Source organism: Pseudophryne corroboree, chromosome 5 (assembly GCF_028390025.1).
Source record: "Pseudophryne corroboree isolate aPseCor3 chromosome 5, aPseCor3.hap2, whole genome shotgun sequence".
NCBI classification, from domain to species: Eukaryota; Metazoa; Chordata; class Amphibia; order Anura; family Myobatrachidae; genus Pseudophryne; species Pseudophryne corroboree.
This window is the reverse complement of record NC_086448.1, coordinates 654,687,544-654,705,080: the sequence shown is the minus strand read 5'-3', so window position 1 is coordinate 654,705,080 and position 17,537 is coordinate 654,687,544. Positions and strand designations below refer to the sequence as shown.

The following is a 17,537-nucleotide window of genomic DNA, read 5'->3' as shown; positions in this document are numbered from 1 at the left end:
TCCGTTGGCGGGTCCACAGGGACCTTCTAGCCGAAACTGCCATGGTATTGGCTCTTGAACCCAACAGCCCAATATCTCTCGCAGCCTCTCTCATATACAATGCTGCGTCCTTAATGTGACGCAAGGTCAACAAAATACTATCTTTATCTAGGGTGTCAATGTCAGATGACAAGTTATCTGCCCACGCTGCAATCGCGCTACCCACCCATGCCGACGCTACTGCCGGTCTGAGCAGGGCACCCGTATGTGTATAAATTGATTTTAAGGTAGTTTCCTGTCTGCGATCAGCAGGATCCTTGAGGGCTGCCGTGTCTGGAGACTGTAGCACCACCTTATTGGACAAGCGCATCAAAGCCTTGCCCACCGTGGGCGAGGATTCCCATCGTAACCTGTCCTGTGAGGGGAAATGATACGCCATAATAATTCTCTTGGGAATCTGCAGTCTCTTGTCTGGAGTTTCCCAAGTTTTTTCAAATAAAGCGTTCAGCTCATGAGACGGGGGAAACGTTACCTCAGGTTTCTTTTCCTTAAACATGCAGACCCTCGTGTCAGGTACAGAAGGGTGCTCTGTGATATGCAAAACATCTTTTTTTGCAATAATCATATAATGAATACTCTTGGCCACCCTTGGGTGTAACCTTGCATCATCATAGCCGACACTGGAGTCGGAATCCGTGTCGGTATCAGTGTCTACTATCTGGGAAAGGGAATGTTTATGAGACCCCGAAGGGCCTTATGACACAGTCAAAGCCATGGATTGACTCCCTGCATTTTCCATGGACTCTGCTTTGTCCAATCTTTTATGTAATAAAGTCACATTTGCATTTTAAAACATTCCACATATCCAACCAATCAGGAGTCGGCGGTGCCGACGGAGACACCACAATCATCTGCTCTGCCTCCTCCTTAGACGAGCCTTCCGCTTCAGACATGCCGACACACACGTACAGACACCATCACACACACTGGGATATACGTATATGGGGACAGCCCCCCAATAAGGCCCTTTGGAGAGACAGAAAGAGAGAGTATGCCAGCACACACCCAGTGCCACTGGACACTGGAAACAAAGTCCCAGTCTGTGCAGCGCATATATATATATATACACACACACACACACTTTTTTGCGCCAAATCAATGTGCCCCCCCCTCGTTTTTGCCCTCTGTTACTTGGTTCAGCAGGGGAGAGTCCGGGAGCAGCTTCTCTGCAGCTTACTGTGGAGAAAATGGCGCTGGTTAGTGCTGGAGGATCAAGCCCCATTCCCTCGACGGCGGGCTTCGGCTTCGGTCCCGCTCAATTTTTTTATACTGGCGGGGGTTTTATAATATACTGCCTCCGCAGTATCTGATACCTGTGCCAGTGTTATTTGAGGTAATTATTGCTGCCCAGGGCGCCCCCCCCTGCGCCCTGCACCCTTGCTGTGCCGTGTGTGTGTGTGTGTGTGTGTGTGTGTGTGTGTGTGTGTGTGTGTGTGTGTGTGTGTGTGTGTGAGAGTGTGAGAGAGAGTGTGTGTGTGAGCAATGGCCACCTGTAAAGTCTTCTTTCTTCTTATACTCACCCGGCTTCTATCTTCCGGCTCTGTGAGGAGGGCGGCGGCGCGGCTCCGGGACGAACAGCGAGGACGACACCTGTGTTCCGACCCTATGGAGCTAATGGTGTCCAGTAGCCTAAGAAGCAGAGCCTATCAGTTAAGTAGGTCTGCTTGTCTCCCCTCAGTCCCACGATGCAGGGAGCCCGTTGCCAGCAGTGCTCCCTGAAAATAAAATACCTAACAAAAGTCTTTTCAGAGAAACTCAGCAGAGCTCCCCTGCAGTGCATCCAGTCTCCTCTGGGCACAGGATTTAACTGAGGTCTGGAGGAGGGGCATAGAGGGAGGAGCCAGTTCACACCCATCTAAAGTCTTAGAGTGCCCATGTCTCCTGCGGAGCCCGTCTATACCCCATGGTCCTTACGGAGACACCAGCATCCTCTACGACGTAAGAGAAATTAGGTCCCCCACCCAAGGATCCCGGCAGGACTTCGCCCAAACGTGGGCGAAGTGTTGAAGGCGAGCACCTACCTGAAAGTCACCTTGCTGCTGGGGCCAACCGTCACGCGGAAGGCTTAGCGGCAGGGGATCCGGTGGTCTGGTCCAGGGAAGCAGCAGTTGCAGGTTTACAGGACTTACCATAAGATCCTCTCGGAGTGGTGGAGACCCCTCGGTTCCTGCCTCTGTACCTTGCCACACGAAAAGACTGCAAGGAGGGTCCTGTGTAAGAACGTCTAGCAGGTGACGCAGCCAACAGCAGATAGGTACTTACCCGCCATTGCCTGGGAGATCCATTTATTTAATTTGTTCCCAAACAAGGCATCACCTGTAAAGGGAAGATTTTCTACACCCTTTTTGGAATCGGCATCCGGTGACCATTGACATAACCACAGAGCTCTGCGTGCCGAAACTGCCATAGCAATAGTGCGGCCATTTATCTTACACAACTTCTTTATAGCCTCGCTCATACAATTTGCAGCATCCTGTATGTGCTGCACTAGAGTAATGACCTCATCCTGGGGCAGTGTGTCTAATCCATTAATAATAATATTATCGGAACACTTGATTACTGCCCTGGAAATCCACCCACAAACTATTGTGGGGTGCTATGCTACGCCTGCTGCCGTATATATTGCCTTGAGAGTGGTCTGAATTTTATGGTCAGCAGGGTCTTTAAGGGATACAGTCCCTGGCACCGGCAGTACCAATTTCTTAGACAGTCTAGATACAGACGTATCGAGTGACGGGGGGGTTTCCCATACCTTCCTGTCCTCAGCTGGGAGGGGAAAAGTAGATAAAAACCTCTGAGGAATTAAAAATGTCTTGTCAGGGTTTACCCTGGCCAGGGAGTTTAATTCCTTAGACACAGGAAAAGTGGCTGAGGTCTTGGGTCTAACATTAAAAGTACAACTCCTCATCTGGTTCTGCTTCCTGATCTGGTATGTGAAAAATCTCTCTTACAGCATAAATGAGGGCCTCCACCCCGGGGACAGAGAGCTGTCCTCATCCATATCATCATCATCCACATCAGGCTGATCAGAATCAGACTGGAGCACCTGTGGCAGTGAGCGTTTATGTGAAACCAACAGAGGGGGCTGAGAAGCCTTTCTGGTATCTGCTGCTTTTGCCATACAATCAATAGACTTTTTTAACACCTGTCTCTCCTTTTTACAGTAGCTGCAGCTAATTCTGAATTTACATTCTGAATCATGCTTTTAAAATTATCCAGCCAGTCAGGTGCCCTTGAACTCCCTCCACACCCTGTGGAGATAAGGAACACTGTTCACATATGAGGGACCCCACTGAAGAAGGGGTAGAGCACACTTAACCATGTCAACAGAAACACAGTATTTACACAATTGTAATTGTAATTCAGCGCAGCTCACTGAAAAAACACCTCCACACAGACCCTAGAGAGCCCCTGGAGTGACACAGAGCAATGAAGACCAGCACACAAAACACAGCAGTGCAGTTTGGAAATTATCTGTATAACCTTATAGATGTGCAACGGCGCTACCGCTGGTGTGCTCCCCCCCTGCTATGACCCCCTGGTACCAGTACAGAGTCTGCAACAGTGTGGGTCCATGGAGGAGCAGCGTGCATGCAGCCTTGAAGATCCACAGCAGCAGGAAATGGCGCCTTCCCGCCTCTGGGAAGTCCCGCCCCTTGTAATGGCGTGCAGTCCCTTTCATGTTTACACAGGCTTTTCAACATAAAACAGTACACACAAAGCCTAATCAAAAGTCAGCACTGTGGAGAATGAGCCCTGAGCCAGTGTAGTCCACGGCGGGCACCGCAGCTCGTGGCCCGTGACCACCGAGTGGCATGCCACCAAACCGCACCGGGGACCTGCTAACCGGGAACCCGGTGTTAACACTCAAAGCACCGGACGATGCTCGGCATCTGTTAGAGGGTGGCAGCTAGCTGCTGGCGTGGGCACACACAGTGTTGGTGTGTAAAACACCACCTCAGGAGCTCAGTGTCCTGTCAGCTGGGATTATGAACCATTAACACTCAGGAGGTTGGTTCGGTCCCCCCTCTAAAGGCCCATACACACTTGACGATAAAATGAACGATGTCGTTCATTTCAGCCCTCATGAACGACGTCGTTCATTATATCGTCAAGTGTGTATGCATCCAACGACCAACGATGCGCGGCCCCGCGGGACGTTAACGTCCATCGTTCATCTGTGGAGCATGTATGCTCAATTTCCACTATGGTCGTTACCGACCAGAGACGACGTTGAATGTGTATGGTGTGAAAGACCAACGACCAACGACCAAGCCACTGTTCACCAGCTCATTATTTTAATAAACTGTTCAGCTTGGATGCTTTAACGATGAATGGTCTATGGTCTTTGGTCTTTCATCTTTCGTCTTTGGTCTTTCATCTTTCGTCTTTGGTCGTTGGTAGTGTGTATGCTCATGTGGTTTGCTCAGCTGTTCAAGGGAAGTTCAAGGGAAGTCGTTAACGATGTGTGCATCGTCAAGTGTGTATGGGCCTTTAGTCCCACGAAGCAGGTAGACTGGTTGCCAACCAGTACTACCTGAAAATAAATAACTAAAATAAAAAAATATAAAGGAAACTCTCTGGAGCTCCAGGGAAATGCACCCGGCTCCTTGGGCACATTTTTCTAAATGGAGTCTGTTAGGAGGGCCATAGAGGGGAGGAGCCAGCACACACTAAAGGTTTTTAAAGTGCCAGGCTCCAATGGACCCGATCTATACCCCATGGTACTAAAGTACAGATCCTGAGTATCTACTAGGACGTAAGAGAAAAACTAATTCTGAAAAAACTGGCACACCCACAATAGTGTATTCACTAAGAAAGGAATATGAAGGGGTTGAATGAAACCCATATTTAAGAGAATAGCTAAGTACAACCTTAATGAAAATATCATGCGAGTTGAAAACAAGGATAGATTCCTTGTCTGCTCTTGTACTTTATTAAAGCAGTGAGTCAGCTCAAACTATTTATCCTAATCTTCGTGTCAGTGCTACTAACTCATGACCCTTCATAATACATATTCAAAATATTAGAATAGGATGTAGTTCAAATAAGAATAAATGAAACTTACCTTCATCAAATACAAATGACTTTGCTAAATGCCGGACAGCTTGGGGTTTTCTTTCACATGACCTAAATACCTATAGAGTAAACAGGAACAAAAAAAAAATAAAAAATTAGGATTTTTGATTTCCTACCGGTAAATCCTTTTCTCGTAGTCCGTAGAGGATGCTGGGTTCCATATTAGTACCATGGGGTATAGACGGGTCCACCAGGAGCCATTGGGACTTTAAGAGTTTGCGAGTGTGGGCTGGCTCCTCCCCCTATACCCCTCCTACCAGACTCTAGAAACTGTGCCCAAGGAGACGGACATCTGCGAGAGAAGGATTTAACACAGATAGTGGCGAGATTCATACCAGTTCACACATATAAGGCACATCAAGCTAGCTAGCTTGAAAAAATCAGCAACTGCTGAAACATTACTTACCAAGTAACAATGCAGTACATAACTAAACAAAGTTGTACTGAACCAGATAACGGTTGCAGGAAACGAAGCGCTGGGCGGGCGCCCAGCATCCTCTACGGACTATGAGAAAAGGATTTACCGGTAGGTAACCAAAATCCTATTTTCTCTTACGTCCTAGAGGATGCTGGGGTCCACATTAGTACCATGGGAATGTACCAAAGCTCCCAGAACGGGGAGGGGGGGGGGGGGGGGGGGGGGGGGAGGGGGGGGTACAGCGCAGAGGCTCAACTGATTGGCCTCTGATGATCTGAAGTTCAGTCAAAGTATCAAACTTGTAGAACTTGGCAAACGTGTTCGACCTAGACCAAGTTGCCGCTCAGCAAAGTTGCAACGCCGAGACACCCCTGGCAGCCGCCCAGGAAGACCCCACCGTACGAGTAGAGTGGGCCTTAACAGATTTTGGACACGGCAATCCTGCCGTAGAATAAGCATGCTGGATAGTGAATCTAATCCAGCGAGATATAGTCTGCTTTGAAGCAGGACACCCAATTTTCTTGGGATCATACAGGACAAACAAAGAGCCCGATTTCCTGTGAAGAGCAGTCCTCTTCACATAGATTCTCAAAGCCATCACAACATCCAAGGACTTTGACGAAATTGAGTAGTCAGTAGCCACTGGCACCACAATAGGTTAATTGATATGAAACAACCTTTGGAAGAAACTGCTGACGTGTCCGGAGCTCAGCTCTATCTTTGTGGAATATCAAGTAAGGGCTTTTACAGGACAAAGCCCTCAATTCTGGCACTCGTCTAGCAGAAGCTAAGGCCAACGTGACAGCCTTCCATGTAAGAAATTTTACCTGTATCAGGGTAGGAATAACCTTCTTCGGAATGCCCTTCCGAGCTAATATCTGGCGTTCAACCTCCATGCCGTCAAACGTAGCCACGGTAAGTCTTGATAGACGAACGCCCCCTGCTGCAGCAGTTCCTCCAGAAGAGGAAGAGGCCTCGGCTCTTCCTGCAAGAGATTCAGAAGGTCCGCGTACCAAGCCAGCCTTGGCCAGTCTGGAGCAATGTGGTTCGATTGAGCTCTTGTTCGCCTTACAAGCTTTAGAACTCTTGGAATGAGTGGGAGTGGTGGAAACACGTACACTGACTGGAACACCCACGGAGAAACCCACTGCCACTGCTTGTGGGTCTATCGACCTGGAACAATAGTGTTGAAGCTTCTTGTTGAGACGAGAGGCCATCATGTCTATTTGGTGTAACCCCCAAAGGTCCGTTATTTCCTTGAGCAACTCCGGATGGAGACCCCACTCCCCCGGATGGAGATCGTGTCTGCTGAGGAAGTCTGCTTCCCAGTTGTCCACTCTAGGAAGATTGCAGAGAGCGCCAACGTGTGTTTTTCTGCCCAGAGGATGATTCCTGTCACCCGACATCGCAGCTCTGCTTTTCGTTCCGCCCTGCCGGTTTATGTAAGCCACAGTCGTTACAGTGTCCGACTGTACTTGAATGGCCAGATTTCTTAGAAGATGGGCCGCCTGAAGAAGACCACTGTAGACTGCTCTTAGTTCCAGGATGTTGATAGGCAGGGCGGCTTACAGACTTGACCACCTTCCTTGGAAGATTTCACCTTGAGTGACTGCGCCCCAGCCCCGGAGGCTTGCATCCGTGGTTAGAAGGACCCAGTCCTGAATCCCGAGCCTGCGGCCCTCCAGAAGGTGAGGCAATTGGAGCCACCAGAGGAGTGAAATCCTGGCCTTTGGCGACAGACAAATCCTCTGGTGCATGTGTAGATGAGATCCTGACCACTTGTCCAGGAGATCCAGTTGGAAGGCCCGATCATGGAACTTCCCATACTGGAGAGCCTCGTAAGAGGCCACCATCTTCCCCAAAAGGCGAATGCACTGATGAACTGACACCCAGGCTGGCTTCAGGACATCCCGGACCATTGATTGTATCACCAACGCTTTATCCTGCGGAAGAAACCCCCTCTGCACTTCCGTGTCGAGGATCATCCCCAGAAAAGACAACCTCCAGGTTGGTTTCAAATGAGATTTTGGAAGGTTCAGAATCCAACCGTGGAGTCTGAGTAGGCGGGTTGTGAGTACAATGGACTGCAACAGCTCCTCCTTGGACGATGCCTTTATCAGTAGATCGTCCAGATACGGAATGATGTTTACCCCCTGTTTTCGGAGTAGAACCATCATCTCCGTCATCACCTTGGTGAACACCCTTGATGCTGTAGAGAGGCCGAATGGCAGGGCCTGGAACTGGAAATGACAGTCCAGTAATGCAAAACGGAGATAAGCCTGATGCGGTAGCCAAATCAGAATGTGAAGGTACGCATCCTTGATATCCAGGGATACTAGGAATTCCCCCTCTTCCAGACCTGATATCACCGCCCTGAGAGACTCCATTTTGAACTTGAACTCCTTCAGAAAAGGGTTCAGTGATTTTAGGTTCAGAATGGGCCTGACCGAACCATCCGTTTTCGATACCACGAAAAGGTTCGAATAGTGATCCGTGGCATGCAAACGAGGAGGTACTGGCACACTGTGCCTCCACCAACTTCTGGACCGCTGCTTGTAGGACAGTCCTGTCCGCCAGCAGAACTGGCAAGCCTGATTTGAAAAATCGGTGAGGGAGATTTTGAAATTCCAACCTCTATCCCTGGGACACAATATCTGTTACCCAGGGATCCAGACCGGACGATACCCAGACCTGACTGAACTGTCTGAGCCTCGCTCCCACTGGCCCCACCGTCATGTGGAGTACTTCGGCATACTGGAAGCAAGCTTAGTTTCCTGGAAACCTGCCGCAGCAGGTTTCTTGGATTTAGCTCGACCTCCCCTAAAGAAGGTATTGGACGGTATGGCCTTTCTAGGCTTGTTAGACCGAAAGGACTCTGATGCTGATGGAGAAGGATTCTTCGGAGCAGGTGCAGCTGAGGAAAGGAACGGAGACTTACCCGCTGTAGCCGTGGATATCCACGCATCCAAAGCTTCCCAAAAGAGAGCCTGACCTGTATAGGGTAGGGACTCCACACTTTTCCTGGATTCCGCGTTGGCCGACCACTTTGGCAGCCACAGTCCATGACGAGCTGAAACAGATGGAAGAGATCCCCGCAGCCATGGAACCCAGGTCTTTCATGGATTCTACCATAAAACCTGCTGAATCGTGAATGTTACTCAAAAACAATTCAACATCACCCTTATCCATTGTATCCAAACCCTCAAGTAAGGTGCCTGACCATTTTACTATCTATGCACTAGCAATAGTGGGACGTAATATGGCCCCCGAATTTTTCGATCAGCCAGCTCCTTTAAGGCGGTAGATCCCGGAACAGGTAAAACCACCTTTTTGGAGAGTCTGGACACAGATACATCAACAACTGGCGGGCTTTCCCATTTTTTCCTATCCTCCTCAGGGAAAGGAAACGCCACCTGGACCCTTTAAGGGATCTGGAATTTTTTCTCAGGGTTTTTCCATGCTTTCTCAAATATAGCCTTCGACGCAGGAAAGGTTAGCGAGGCTCACTTATTTTCAGTGAAAAAAGCCTCCTCAACCTGCTCAGGTTTTTTATCATTAATATTCAATACATCCCTGATAGCCTCTATCATCAATTGCACCCCCTTTGCAGACCCCCACAACACATCCCCAGTACCGTCTGTGGTATCAGAATCGGTATCCATGTCATCTTGCATGACATGAACAAGCGCACGTTTGTGGGGGTATATAGCGGAGCGTCCTGAGGTACCAGAATCGGGCTATACTGCCATAGAGTTCTGTAATACCTGGGTTGTGGATTCATTACTTGCAACCTTATCTAAAATCTGAGAAATCCAAGATTTGATAAGAGGAAAACCACTCAGATTCCCTTGCTAGAATCTGTGCTAAACCAGTGCTATCCTGATTACATGGAATGGGATCATCCTGGGAGGACATATCCTCCGCAGCATATGACGCAGTGTCCCTGGACATAGCTAAAGGAGACCACAAAACACCCGACACACAGGGGAGGGCAGACAGAGTTTCACCCCCAAGAATGGCAAGAGAGACACAGAGATTGGAGCCAACCCACACACAGGGAGACCCCTCGTCAGCGCTGACTGTGTACCTTAATAGGATACACAGTCGTATTGCAGCCTCCCCCTACTTCTACAACCCCCTGGTACCGTGAGAGATAGCTGGAGTTGCTGTGGAGGGACCTTCTTTCTCCTGATCAGCGCTGTGCAGGCAGGAAAATGGTGCTGAACGCTGCTGGGTCCGCTCTGAGGAGAAGCTCCGCCCACAAAATGGCAGTGTCTTCATCTGATTATACTGGCCGGAGGATTGATGCCGGCTGAGATCCGGGGACCCCGACAGGCTTTGTGACCAGTGTAGGGTGTAAGCGCTGGCCCAGGGCACCCCTCAACGCGCCGCACTATGTACCTGTGCTCCTACCCTACTGCCGCCATCTTCACACTGGCACCCAGCTTGCAAGCGGGGTCGGTGTCTTACTCGCCACAATATTCAGCTCTGTAAGGGGGTGGCGGCATGCTGCTGGGGTGAGCGATCCCCTGTGGCGGGGAGCGATCTATCCCCTCAGGAGCTCAGTGTCCAGTCAGCAGAGTAACTGGCTCAGACCCCGCAGGGCGGACACTACTCCCCCCCACCCCCTCCCTTAGTCCCACGCTGCATGGAGGCTGTTGCCAGCAGCCTCCCTGTAAAATAAAAAAAAACTCCAAAATAACTTTTTACTAGAAAAGCTCTGGAGAGCTCCCCTAGCTGTGACCGGCTCCTCCGGGCACATTTTCTAAACCGAGTCTGGTAGGAGGGGCTTACAGGGAGGAGCCAGCCCACACTCTCAAACTCTTAAAATGCCAATGGCTCCTGGTGGACCTGTCTATACCCCATGGTACTAAATGTGGACCCCAGCATCCTCTAGGAGATAAGAGAAATATTAAAAAAAATCTTATATAGGATAAATTTCTACTTTTGACAACGTCTGTGCCTTGATGGTCATCATAGGTATCAAGCAGTTATGCCTGTAAGAGGCATCAATGCTACGTTCACACCTGCCCATTATATTTGCATTAAATATCAATCAGTGATCCCTATTCTCAAGCAGAGGGCAGTACACCCATATGAATCAGCTCACAGATATGCCAAGAAGCATTGTATTGACAACTACTAAGCAAGCACAACCAATGCTTTATGATCATGTTTAAAATGATACTGGCGTCAAGATTAAAATGTGTCAAACAACATTATAACAGCGCCAGCATACAGACAACAGCACTGTCCTATCCACATACAGTTTGTCGACATATTGTCAACAAACCATATGTATTCCTAAATACAAAAAGAGAGCGGAATTAATGTAAGTGACATTCATTAGCAGCTCCTGTGCACTATGCAAATTATGTAAGACTGTATAACACTGCCCCATTCAACAAAATTGCATTTATTTTTTTTTTTTCATTTAGACAGCACATCCGTGAGCAGCTCTTATGCAATTACAAGTCACCTATGTAAACACTTCATTGCATTTTTCCAATGAATAATGAGCAATCAGCTTCTTAGGCATTTTTATTAGCAGCACAGCAGCATTGCTATGTGAAAGAGCACAGATGCTTGTGGAAGGATCACATTTTTTTTCTATTTGTACGGTATACTGTATGTAAAAGTAAACAGAACAGAATTAAAGTCACAAACTATAATCCCACCCTTTTACACAACCTTCTTTCTGAACACAGATAATGGTCTTGGTATAGATTTATTAATATAGGCTGCTTCACGCTAGGCTGCTTTAGCAGGGCGCCACACCATACCCATATTTTTACAAGGCAAAATGCGCCCTGCCACTTTAGTGGCGCCCTGCTAAAAAAGCCTGCCTGTTACCTCCGCGTGAGTAGATGCTGTGCACATGGCATCTATTCATATTAAAGGGAGAGCTTGGGGAAAGCCCAACACCTCCATAGGTGCTGGGCATACCCCAATCAGTGAAGCAGACAGCCGAGCCACGCCCCTTTAGTAAGATTGAGGGGGCCGCATTGCCCAAATAGTGAATTCGACAGGGCCACTCACTCCTACAAGACATATGCTCTTTCCGCAACAAATCCTAGAGGGAACACTAGAATATAAACCTTCACGTAGTAAAAAAAATACTAAATGAACCTCTCACCTTTTGTACCCGACACCCATCAAATCCTTCACTACATCGCATCCATGCCTTACTGAGTGACACAGGCTTCAATGTAGCCTCAGCAGTGGATTTTTTAGCATCATTATTTGAATTATCTGGAAAAAATGGTTGTGTCTTATCTGCAGACCGCTTTCTCTATAAGGAAAACAAAAAGCATTATTCTAGCTATATAGAATAGTAGCAATAATAGGATTGCCGTCTCAAGTTCAGAACATGCGACTCCTGGCCTATTAGTTTCATTATCCATGTGGACATCTAATGGGAATAGCAACCTGTGGTCAGCAAAGCGAGCCTGCAAGGGTCTACTTTTTAACGTACTGAACAAGTTTAAGGATATTCTGAAGCAGCTTAATTATGCTAATCCAGGGGCCTCATGTTCTGGGCTTGAACCACTTTTGCTACAACTATTTGGGTGTTAAAACTAGTGAATAAAATCATCTTTAAGCGGGCAGTAAAGAGATCAGACAAACTGCCATTGCCATGTTACCTTAAGCATTCCTTGTATACGCCACCAACTATAATCCACTGCAGCTCTAAATACAGATCACCACAAAACTAAGCTGTCATCCTATCTGACATACCTTTTTTTTTTACGCAAACCTTTGTGACGGATTGGTCTAGTTCATTATTTTTCCATTCATCTACTAATTTCTAGTTAGTTGTTTCAGGATATTTAGTTGGGGTGTCCATATTATGCATCCCTTAATTAAACACAGACTATCACTTTGCACGGGTGGTCTTCAGTATGCCGAATGTCTGGATCCTGGCGCAGTATACCGGCGCCGGAATCCCGACACACAGACAGGTATTCTCCCTCGTGGGGGTCCCCACTGGAGGGAGAATAGCGTGGCGCTCGACACTGTCGGAATGCTGGCGGTCGGGCTCCCGGCGCCGGTATGCTGGTCGCCGGGAGCCCGGCCGCCGGCATACCATACTACACCCCTTTGCACAAATACCTGTTGAGTCTCAATTTTTTTTATTTCATTAAAAAAACAACTTATTTCACACAAATAAAATCGTAAAGAATGTGCACTCCACAGTGGCTTGTATACTGTATGTATGCAAACATGTCACAAGATGTCTGTATTGCAAATGACAATTTATCGACAGTATATATTTTTTGTAAAATAGTTGGCTCTTAAAAGTAAATTTTTTAATACTTAATTATTTTTCTACAGAGATTGTTTTATTTAATTAAAAATAAATCACCTTAAAACATGCGACTTGATAAGTGTTCAACCCCTGCAGACTAGTACTCGGTAGATTACCATTTCTGTTGGGGAAAGAGTCTACGGTCAATCCATATCAAATGGTCCATAATTAAATGAATTGGTTGCTTGACCATTTTTAATGATTTTTTACTTTTATGTGTGTGATGACCCCTGTAAGTTAAGTCAGAAACCACCAATACTATATTTTTATTTACAGTGGGAAGGAAAATTTCAGAGCTGTAATTTTTTTCAGGGGTGGGGGGGGGGGCGACGACAGTTATATACTCATAGGTTTGCCCAATACATTTTGAGTTACCTATCTTTTTTCTTTTTTTATTAGAGCACTTTCAAATTTCTAATTTTTCCAAACATGGCCATGAAGGACCCCAACAGAATGAGAAGTGAATGAGTGCAGTAGTAGTAGATACACTGAATGAGGGTTCAGAAAAAAAGGAGAACCAGAAAGGAACAGTGCTACAAAGAAGGAACTTTGAATGAAGTGGGTGTTTTTTAGAATAGTCCTATGACATGGTTTACCTTTTAAAATATTAGAATCTACTCTCATTTATTTATTAACAGTTTCTTATATAGCGCAGTAAATTCCGTTGCGCTTTACAACTAGACACAATTAGAAGACAAAACTTGGTAAAAACAAAGTCATAGGAGGGCCCTGCTCGCAAGCTTACAATCTATCTATTGCATAGTTGTCCACAAGATTGCAAAGGTACTTGGTGGGCTGCATGACATCACATCACAGCAGTGATAAACTAGGGTCAGGAGGAAGGGAGAGTGAGTGAAGAATTAAATATGTGGGGGATATGTGTGGACTGTACTGTGGGGATATAACTGGATAGGAAAGCCATAAAGGTAATGTTGGCGGTTCTGGAATTTGAGAAGCTTGTCTGAATAGGTGAGTTTTCAGGGAACGCTTGAAGGTTTGAAGACTACAGGAGAGTCTTAATGTACGTGGTAGGGCATTCCGCAGAGTGGGTGCAGCCCGAACAAAGTCCTGTAATTGTGCATGGGAGCAAGTAATGAGTGTGGATGAGAGACGTACATCTTGTGAAGAGCGAAGGGGCTTAGTTGGGAGATATTTTGAGATAAGCGAAGAGATGTACGTTGGTGTAGTTTGGTTAATAGCCTTGTGTGTAAGTAACAGTATTTTATATTGAATATGGTAGAATACAGGTAGCCTATGGAGGGACTGACATAGTGGGTCTGCAGACGATAAACATCTAGCGAGGAATATTAGCCTTGCAGCTGCATTCAGAATGGATGGTAATGGTAAGAGTCTCTTCTTAGTAAGACTATTATTAGAAGACTATTGCAATAATCAATGTGGGAGATAATGAGAGCATGGATTAGCGTTTTAGCAGTGTCTTGTGTAAGGTATGATCGTATTTTGGATATGTTTCTTAGATGCATGTAACATGATTTTGAGACATATTGAATGTGGGGAGCAAAGGACAGTTCTGATGCAAGTATGACACCTAGGCAGTGAGCTTGTGGGGTAGGGGTTGGTAACTGCAATTGGCCGGTGGAAATATAATTAACTCTGTTTTAGAAAGATTACGTTTGAGGTGGCGAGATGACATCCAAGATGAAACAGAAGAAAGGCATTCAGTGACACGGCCCAATACAGAGACAAATCAGTGGAGGATAGGTAGATTTGAATATCATCTGCATACAGAGGATACTGAAATCCAAAAGAGCTGGTTAGTTTTCCAAGAGATGAGGTATGCTCTCTTTTTTTAACATTGGAATTAACCTTATTCTTATCTATTTACATGTGTACCCAGATTTGTCCACAAGCACCAGCACTTTGGAAGAATTCCACTTACTGCTTAGATAGGGCTGGACTATGCGGGAATACAAAGTACTGCATTAGACAAAACAGGAAGTTGAGTTTGTCCCATTCACTGCCATATACGCAAGCTGGAGAATCGATGCTATTGATCATGAGATACAGTACATTCAAATAGTCCCATAGATCAGTGGTTTCCAACCTCGGCCCTCAAGTAACCCCAACAGTTCATGTTTTCCAAGTCAACTCACAGGATTGAAAGTAAAATAAATTGCTCCACCTGTGGGTCTTTGAGAATGTGTCAGTGAGTAATGAACACACCTGTTCAACTGCTAGGTGACCTGGAAAACATGAACTGTTGGGGGTACTTCAGGACCGAGGTTGGGAACCACTCCCATAGATGGATGACTTCTGGATATTAAGAACGCCGGAATGAAACATACATGGTGGAACGCAAACCGCGATAACTTCTGGCTTTTGTTTTCCGTGGTGAAAAGCAAACTTCCGGTTTCCATTTTCTGCGGTGGAAAGCAATCCGTGGTAAACAGTGGCAAAGGTACACTTTCTAGTGGCAATTTTCGGGTACAGCCTTTAAATATGTAATGTATAAGGTGGAACACCACCCAAATTCCCTGCGCAAATATAATCTATATATATATATATATATATATATATATATATATATATATTATATATAGTCAGATAATCATCAGCTGCAAATAATTTAGAGCTTATGCAAAGCCCCAAAAAGAACAGAAACAGGATCAAAGGAATTATTGCTCTTGATGTACTCACAATATTAATTGAATTTACCCTTAATCCTTACAATTGTGTTTGAATTCATTCAATAAAAAACAAGAAACTTGCTTAGAATAACAATATTTTACTGTAATTCAGTTAAAATAATACAACTTGTAATAATTATTTTCACATATATTTAAAACTAAAAGAAGATAGAGCTGGGTAAGATGTTGATTTTGGACTGCAGCCAGATATATTACTAAGGAATACAAGTTCCAATAGTTATATAATAGGATTTTAATACCTACCGGTAAATCCTTTTCTCTTAGTCCGTAGAGGATGCTGGGGTTATCATAGAACCATAAGGTATAGACAGGATCCGCAGGAGACATGGGCACTTTAAGACTTTGAAAGGGTGTGAACTGGCTCCTCCCTCTATGTCCCTCCTCCAGACTCCAGTTATAGGAACTGTGCCCAGGGAGACGGACATGTCGAGGAAAGGATTTATTGTTAAACTAAGGTGAGATTCCTACCAGCTCACACCTCAAGCATGCCGCACAACGTGGCATTCAACAGAACACAAGCCAACGGCATGAACACTTGCAGCATCATGCTGACAAAAACGTAACACAACAAGTGTGTAACCACAACTAATAACAGCAGATACAGTATGCACTGGGACGGGCGCCCAGCATCCTCTACGGACTAAGAGAAAAGGATTTACCGGTAGGTATTAAAATCCTATTTTCTCATACGTCCTAGAGGATGCTGGGGTCATCATAGAACCATGGGGTTATACCTAAGCTCTAGAACGGGCGGGAGAGTGCGGACGACTCTGCAGCACCGATTGACCAAACTTAAGGTCTTCATCGGCCAAGGTGTCAAACTTGTAGAACTTTCTAAATGTGTTTGACCCCGACCAAGTAGCTGCTCGGCAAAGTTGCAATGCCAAGACCCCCCGGGCAGCCGCCCAGGATGAGCCCACCTTTCTAGTAGAATGGGCTTTCACCGATTCCGGTAACGGCAATCCAGCTGTGGAATGAGCGTGCTGAATCGTGTTACAGATCCAGCGTGCAATGGTCTGCTTGGAAGCAGGACACCCAACCTTGTTTGGAGCATACAGGACAAACAAAACCTCTGTCTTCCTAAACTGAGCCGTTCTGGCGACATAAATCTTTAAAGCTCTGACAACATCCAGAGATTTTGACTCAGAGAAAGGCGTCAGTAGCCACAGGCAACACAATAGGTTGGTTCATGTGGAAAGAGGAAACCACCTTCGGTAGAAATTGTTGACGTGTCCTCAATTCAGCTCTATCTTCATGGAAGATCAAATAAGAGCTCTTGTGAGACAAGGCCACTAACTCAGACACCCGCCTTGCCGATGCCAAGGCCAACAGGATGACCACTTTCTAAGTGAGGAATTTCAACTCTACCTTCCGTAAAGGTTCAAACCAATGTGATTGAAGGAACTGCAACACCACATTAAGATCCCATGGTGCCACTGGAGGCACAAATGGAGGTTGGATGTGCAACACGCTTTTACGAAAGTCTGAACTTCTGGAAGGGAGGCCAATTATTTCTGAAAGAAAACCGATAAGGTCGAAATCTGTACCTTAATTGAGCCCAATTTTAGGCCCGCATCCACACCTGCTTGTAGAAACTGGAGAAAACGTCCTAACCGAAACTCCTCCGTAGGAGCCCCCTTGGATTCACACCAAGACACATATTTTCTCCAAATACGGTGGTAATGTTTAGATGTTACCCCTTTTCTGGCCTGAATAAGTGTGGAAATGACTTCACTGGGAATACCCTTACGGGCTAGGATTTTGCGCTCAACCGCCATGCCGTCAAACGTAGCCGCGGTAAGTCCTGATACACGCACGCCCCCTGTTGTAACAGGTCCTCGCGCAGAGGAAGAGGCCAGGGATCTCCTATGAGTAATTCCTGTATATCTGGATACCAAGCCCTCCTTGGCCTGTCTGGGACAATGAGGATCGCCCGGATCCTTGTTCTTCTTATGATCTTTAGAACCTTTGGAATGAGAGGAAGTGGAGGGAATACATACACCGACTGAAACACCCACGGTGT

At 46.3% G+C, this 17,537-nt stretch overlaps 1 protein-coding gene across 7 annotated transcripts in view; it reads right to left on the bottom strand.

Annotated features, from left to right (window-relative positions):
- SPIDR (scaffold protein involved in DNA repair) overlaps positions 1 to 17,537 on the bottom strand; it is a 1,299,263-nt gene that overhangs the window by 1,222,513 nt on the left and 59,213 nt on the right. For 6 of the 7 annotated variants that reach the window (XM_063923686.1, XM_063923690.1, XM_063923687.1 and 3 more), the window contains exons 2-3: positions 11,673 to 11,828; positions 5,108 to 5,177 (exon numbers count right to left, since the gene is read on the bottom strand). In XM_063923686.1, the coding sequence (XP_063779756.1) occupies positions 5,108 to 5,177; positions 11,673 to 11,828 (226 nt within the window). Of the gene's footprint in view, positions 1 to 5,107; positions 5,178 to 11,672; positions 11,829 to 12,902; positions 12,967 to 17,537 lie in introns of all 7 variants that reach the window. The other variant, XM_063923689.1, reaches the window with a different exon arrangement.